The sequence below is a fragment of the Pyrgilauda ruficollis genome, unplaced genomic scaffold (genome assembly GCF_017590135.1).
Source record: "Pyrgilauda ruficollis isolate IOZ18807 unplaced genomic scaffold, ASM1759013v1 scaffold2, whole genome shotgun sequence".
NCBI lineage: Eukaryota > Metazoa > Chordata > Aves > Passeriformes > Passeridae > Pyrgilauda > Pyrgilauda ruficollis.
Window position 1 is genome coordinate 11,101,226 of NW_024519206.1, and position 7,400 is coordinate 11,108,625.

Below are 7,400 nucleotides of genomic sequence, written 5' to 3' on the forward strand. Positions count from 1 at the left end.
TATTCTGCTAGAAATTGCTTTCGTTTCATACTAATTTAAAATCTTGGATTTTTGGTGTCTTCTGTGGAAATAAAAGGGACACAAATGTTTTTACAAAACTGATTGACTCGGTCATTCCTAAAGCATTAATTTTATTCTGGTTGGATCATCAGTTGCCCATACAAAGTGATTAACTGCTCTGTGCACACCAGCCCAAGTTCACGTGCTTCTGTTGATTCTCTTCAAAATTGCAAGATGGACAAACATTTGCTTGCCATATTTAACATTACTGACACCGCTCAGAACTTTTTCAGCCCTTTCAATGTATTTTAGCTCAATTTCTGTGTGAATGTATTATAAATGAAAACTTCCCTTATTTGTAAAATGTATGTGGTATCTAGCTTTAAATAGTCAGTTGCAGTATGTACTTCTGCATCTGTAAGGATTTGCCAAGTCTTATCTTTAAATCTTTAGTAAGATTTAGATTCACTAATCCTTAAAAATCTCTCACATAGGACACTGATCTGAAGAAAACAGTGGATGAGAGCGCCCGGATCCAGCGAGCCTACAACCACTACTTTGACCTGACCATTGTAAATGACAACCTGGACAAAGCCTTCGAGAAGCTGCAGACGGCCATCGAGAGACTGAGGCTGGAGCCCCAGTGGGTGCCCATCAGCTGGGTCTATTGAGCTGTTCCAGCTGGAGCTTAAGTAACAAATAAAGTCAGCAGCAGCAGCAGTGATGTGTAGATACTGATGATAACCTACAGCACCTGTGCATTTTTACTCTGTGTATATTCAAAAGTACACTGTTCTGAATTTTTATAAAAATGTTGAAGAGAAAGTGTACTTAAATATGTAATTTATTTTAATTTTTCTAACTTTTTACAGATAACCTTTCTATTCATATCACATGAAGGAAATGCGTTTAAGCATTTTTCTATGTTTTGATTTAGTATCTTTGCCTTTTTCATCTAAGAAACTTTCATTCACTTCAACATTTACATCTTGGTCTTACATTTTCACTGTGATTAAAAAAGGATACTTGAAACAATTTTTGTAAAATTTGTTAATGTCAGTGTTTAACTGATCAAAAGTCTATAGCTCTTATTAGGAAAGAACACTAATTTCTTTGAGGTTTTTTTCTTCTTCAAAAAATAATAATTTCATGGGAGCAGAATTTTAAATATTAAAAGCAGTAGCAAAAAAAAAGATCCATTGCTCCAGCTGCTTTCAGCTTAATGTTGGTGCATTCCTGATGTTTCAAAAGTTCTTTATATCTCTTGATTTAGATAATTTTTGTGTAGATTCCCTTATATCTGTCTCCTAAAATAACATAGAGCAATACCTTGCAAGCTGCTTATTACGCTTTCTTGGGAGCCAACCTGTTAGCCCATTACAGTTGAAGTACTGACATTAGAAAGTCATACGCAAGGTAATTCAGTGCAATTTGAATAATGGTGAAGTAGCTTGAGAGAGAACCTGATAATGTGGAGCCTTGTAGGTGACACTTAATTTGTAGGACTATTTATTCACACTTGTGAAAACACATTGCTTAAAAAAAAAAGAAAAAAAAGGCATTTTCTTTTCTTAGGACATTGTTCTGTATTTGTGTAGTGATCTGTGGCTTCATTTCCTGTGATGTCTAGCTGGGTTCTAAATTATCTTTTAAATATTTGTGTGTGATCAACTGCTGTATTTTGAGTGTTGTATAATGGCATTTCTGTGCTTTTTCTTACATTGTTTTTAATTCCATTTTTCATTAGATAGTTTGTGAATTGGAAGCTTACTGCTGAAAAGCAATGTTGTTTATAGGTTTTTCGTTTACAGTGTATTTCCTTTTTAGTGACAATTCTCCCCTCGGTACGCTCATTGGTATGATTTGTATTAGGTTCAGGTTCATTGATCAAAACTTAAGCTGATGTAAATTTCTGCTTAATGAGAACAGAAGGAAAATACAGCTTGTTGCTCTGATGAGCTCTTTTTGTGACCATGTTTTATATGACACTGTCAGCTGTTGTATATAGTCACATTCACCATCACATACTGAGTTAGGTGTCTAAACTGAAGTCATCTGTTTAATTCCTCTTCCATCTGGTGACAGGCACCTGGCTTCTGGATTCCTTTTCAACACCAAAGTGTGACCCGGAATGCTATCAAAAGGCATCTTCCTCAGAACTATTTCTGGAGGAAGACAGGCTTAGACACTGTAAAACAGCATTGCTTCCAGTGGCTCTCAAAAGACTTATGTGCACAAAGAAAAGAAAAAATTGAGTGGATGCAGTAGAGGAAAACTGTTTGAAAAAACCTCAAAACATCCATATGCAACAGATGGTTTTTACACAGCCTGTGAAGTTGGTTGTTGTGGGGGAAGAGGGACAGAGGAGACTTGAAATCCCAGTGTGTGTGTGGAAAATGTTAGTTAACTTGTGTGTATCACAGGAGATCTTCTTGGCTCTTAATACTGAGATTTCAAAATGTCTTTCAGAGGGAATATGAAATTCTCTAAGAAAAATTTGTACCACTGCTTTTTTATTGTTATGCTTTTCAGGATGTGTTTTCTCTGGTTTGTTTTTTTTTTTTTAAGTTTGGAAGAGCTCTCAGTTGTGGCACCAGCATGGGACTTGTAGTTGTCTTTCCCAGGAGACATATTCTGTGATCCTATTGCTCAGAGGCTGCTTTGAGAAGTGAATGGGGTGTTGTGTGTAGCAGCAAATGATAGCAGGGCTGTTGCTTGGCTGTTTCAGTGGTTTGCTTTTGGCACTCTGTGCTGAACATGACTGAACTGTGTTTGTGTACTGTGTCATGAGAGACCTCCATATGTTGTAAATAAGATATGCTGTCGGGACAGGTAAGATGCCTTTTCATTATGAGTTAGAAATATACCCTTATTTCTGATGCCAGAAGTGGGCTGAGTTCACTCTTCCCCAATGAATGGAATGAGAAGATTCTTCAGTTTACATACCGCAGTACTTCATATTGCAAACATCACTTATTTTCATCTTTTTTTCTGTAAATTTACTGATCCAAACACATGAAACAGCCACCAAGGTGTAGTCAGGAAAGCTTCTCTCTGCTCATTCTGTTTCCATCCCAGGGAGAATACTGTCCAGAGAGTCTCCCTAGTTAGGAGAACAGTCACGTATAGTCTCCAGAATAGTCACATATTTGCTACAGCCTAAAGCTTTAATGTTTGCTACAGGTTCACACTGCGGGTTTAAATCAGGAGGTGGAGTGTTGTGGCTGAGCTTTGGGTGGTGGTGGTGTAGATGGCAGTGAGCAATTCTGCAGTGCAGTTCTGAAGCAGTTAGAGAAGGTGACTTGCTTGGATTGGCACAAAGATCGTGTGGAACTATCTGCAGGTGTGATTTGGTTGTCTGTGTGCCAGGTTGGCGGGGGGAAACAGCCCAAACTCAAACACCACACCCCTTGCATCTGTTTGTTAAATCTTAAGTGTTCACACTGGATTGTTTAATGGTGAGAGGGGGAGAGATATTGCTTTGTTTCTTCGTGGTAGTTTTGGGTTTTGGCACAGTCACATTTTCATCAGATACTTTGCTTAGTTTGTCCTCACCTGGTAGAATGACTGGAATGAGAATAACAGTTACTACTTTTTAAAAAGAATGTTCTTGGAGGTTCTTGAAATGCTGGTGTTGTTTCAGTCACATCCACAGCAGTGACAGTCCCTACCTGCCAGGGTGTGCTGCATCAGCTGTTGGACAGGGGCAATTGTGCCCCTGTACATTGTGCAATTAGGAGAGAAGACACTATGAGAGGCTCATTTTGAGCAAGTCAAAACATTTCATAAAACACTTGTTTGGTGTATTTTGGAGGAGTTAACTGGGATTTCATGTTATCTCGTTCTGTACTAAACATTCATTTTCCAGATACTAACAAGAATACTTTACATTGACTGTTAAAAGAGTACAATAGGTGTGTCTGAGCGAGGTGAAGATGCTGCTAAATGTTTAAGATATGTGGTATGTATCACAAGATAAATATTTAAGTAGTTTAGAAAAGTAAATTATCAAATAGTTGTCTGTGTATATGTATGTGGATGGTAAAACAAAAAATGCTCATGTTGGTTATCACATTACTAAGCTACCACGACTTAATCCAGAAATGTTACCTGCATGTGAGACTTTAGAACTGGTACACTTCTCTACCTGGTTTATTGTGTTTACTAATGTATATTTTTCTAAATATACAGATATTTCAATCTAAAAAAAAAAAAATCTATATTTATCTGTAATTTCTATCTGTTTTGGACAGTGCATGAGGTGCTGTAAAATTCTGTACATATAGAGACTTATAGAAGAAACACTGTAGTTGCCCCGTGAATGAAAAGTTATACATAGAAGTATAGTCAGTATGCCAAGACCTGTAAGTTATTTCCCTGAATTCACCAAAAATTCACTTAAGCTTGCACCAGTCTCAGCTCTCCTGTAAATACTGTGGTGCATTGTGTACCTAGGTGATGACCTTGCTGTCTCTAAGTGTTATAGCAGGTCTGCTTTAGGTTCTGCATCATGTGACAAGATGCAGTCCAAGTTTAGTGGGATAATTATAATGGAATACATCATCTTGCATAGATTTATAAAGGTCTTTCAAAATGTTCTGCAAACCTTTGCAACGAAGGTAAACATGGAGCAGAATCACAGATCTTTGTAGGCAAGGAAAATCAAGCTCATAACCAACACAGTATCTGTGACTTGTGCCGTGTTCTCGGCTCAGGGCAGCTCTGTGTACTTAGTTGTACAAAAGCTTTGTGGAGCAGGATGGCAGATCAGCTCATTGCTTTTGAATTTCTGTTTATATAAACTGTCACATCTTGGCTGAGCTCAAATTGTGATATTTTTTCCTTCATCCTCTCTAGTCACTGCATCTTCTAAAATCATACCTAAGTGACTTGCTTACAAATTGCCTGCAGCTCAGTGCTCAGGAAGTCACCTGGGTTTGGTTTTGTTTTTTGAAGAGGGTGATTCAGCTAAGAAATAGGAAACTTCTTTTTCTTTCAAACACAGAAAATCCCTGGCTAGGTACCCCCTTGAGCCCAGTGGGTCTCTGCTGTGCCCAAGGACCAGTGAAGAGCGATCAAGCAGAGCACTCCAGAGATCAGGAACTGGGTTCTTACCTGCCCTTACACGAGCCAGTCTTGTGAACATCGACTCCCTTCACCTATCCCATCCCATGGTTTCCCATCCAGGCTTCCTGTAGCTTGCTTCTCTGCTCACACTGAACCTGGAGGCCGTGTCCCAGTGCATGGACAGTGCCTCCTGCAGCAGCTGCCCCATTGCCCATTGTGCCTGTGGGCGCAGCTCTGGGATAGCCAACAGCTGGGCACTGTCATGTCCTGCACATCTGCATGGGCTGTTTGCTTCATGCGGGGTTCCCTGCCTCACCCAAATTCCAAAGAGTTCAAGTACCACATGGTTATTGCCAAACTTCATGATGCTACTTTGCAGAAGTGGTGAGATCATTTTATTGGTGTCTGTGTGGTGGGTACTGGATCAAAGACTCGTAGTCTGCTGGGCCTCTTGCCTTAAATATTCCTCAGCTCCCAGCACCCTCTTCTCCCTGCAATAAAATCCTCTCCTGGGCCACTGAAAGGGTTTCTATCCTTAAGGGCACTTTAATTTCCTTTCTCTGGTGGACTGTTGTGACTGACAGTGCTGAAGTGAAGTCTGGCCCTTCCTTTTTTTTCCCTTGCATTTCTTCTTTTTTGGCCTGTACTTTAGTTTTCACATCTGTTTAACAGGCTTGCTGATGGGAATTGTCTGGGATTTTCCACTTGTGTCTTATAGAGGAAATAGTTAACAAGAACATCAGTATTCAGGACTTGTGTAACTTACTGGTTTTAGGCCCAAGACAGATCCTAAAAATAAAAACACTTGTAAAATAATCGGTTTTGGTTATTTTTACAGGCAGCTTTTCCTTCTAATCATATTAAAAGTGTGCTTGTGCCCACACACACTAACACCCATATATATAAATAAAACTTCGGGGTAAACGCTGCAAATATTTCAGGCAGTGTCTGCTAAATTACCTGAATTCTCTGCAGTGGGATACGATTCCAGAGTTACATTGTCAACTGCTGAATCCTCAGTTCATTTGCTGTACTGCAGCTGGGATTTACTGGTACAGGCCTAAAAACAAACCCCAGCTTGGTGAAGGCTGTTACGTAGCTTCATCTACAAATGGAATTTATTCAGCAGGGGTTCAGCAATATTTGTATTTTATAGAATAAATGACACTTGAAGTAAATTAATTTTTTTCTTGGTATTTGGAACTGTTTGTTATGCTCATTGGGTATGGAGTTCCTTTTGCTGCTAGGACAGTGGTCAGGTAACAGATTTAAGTAGTCCTGGAAACACTTTCTCCCATTTAGCCTTTTCCTTTTTATGTCACCAGCTCCATGCTAATGCTTTTCCATGCAATTTTGGTTGTTCCCCTGGCTGAGCCAACTGTTGGTTATTCCACAAGCAGCCAACATTTAACTGAATTCATTAGAGCCTCTTCCAAAAACCTAGTCTCTCTGTTCCCTGACCTCTCACATGATCCATAGCATAAAGCAAAATGAACAGTGCTGCTTTGTACAGGTAAAAAAAGGTTTTTTTGTTGGCTTAGGTCTTGTACACAATTATGTGTGGAGATAACTGTTGATATATATTGTTCCCCCCTAGGACAATGAATGTTGAGCATCCCTTGCCCACCCTCCATGTGTTGCCCATGTGTAACATTTGTGCACTGTGGTGTAGGGAGGGGAACTGCTTCTGTGGGGTTTAAAACACAAGAAAGTTGCTGCTCTCCGCCCCCACACCAGGCTAAGAACTGTAGGATCTTGGTTGTGTTTGGGTTTAAATGTGCATTAGAACTCTGTCACCAGACATTTCCTTACCTTGCTTTTTCTCACAACTGGTTTTGCCAGTTGGAAGCTCTCATGGTTTTCTGTTTTGTAGGTTTTTTTATTTCTACAGTATATTAAATTAACCTGGATTTGAATTTGTAAAACTTTCAAAACTGCTCTCCTGTAAAAAATAGTTTCTTTAGCTGAAAACTTCCTACAAGAAAAATCTTAACCATTAGCTGAATTTTTTTAATATAAACCTGGAAATTATTTAGTACCTAATTGTTTGAATACAGTACTGTAGAGCAGGCCTAGGATATGGGACTTGTTAGCATTGTGACTTAATACTGATAAAGTCAGCTACTATGTGGGATGTTTTTAAATTGTGACTTGTTTTCTAAGACCCCCCCGCCTTGTCTTTTTCACAGCTAATATTTTCACAATAAACACAGCCAAACATAAAATGTTGATGTACAAATGATGAAATTCTGTTAATTCCCAACAAAATATTTTTGTATATAATAAAGATTTAATATTGAAAAAATGTAATTGGGATTTTTTCTAATTTTTTT

At 38.8% G+C, this 7,400-nt stretch overlaps 1 protein-coding gene across 3 annotated transcripts in view; it reads left to right on the plus strand.

Moving 5' to 3' along the window:
* Positions 1-7,374, plus strand: part of PALS2 (protein associated with LIN7 2, MAGUK family member) — a 59,764-nt gene extending 52,390 nt beyond the window's left edge. For all 3 annotated transcript variants that reach the window (XM_041466603.1, XM_041466604.1, XM_041466605.1), the window contains one exon: positions 495-7,374. In XM_041466603.1, coding sequence (XP_041322537.1) covers positions 495-671 — 177 coding nt within the window. In that variant the 3' untranslated portion in view covers positions 672-7,374. The remainder of the gene's footprint in view (positions 1-494) is intronic.
* The last annotated feature ends 26 nt before the right edge of the window (positions 7,375-7,400 follow it).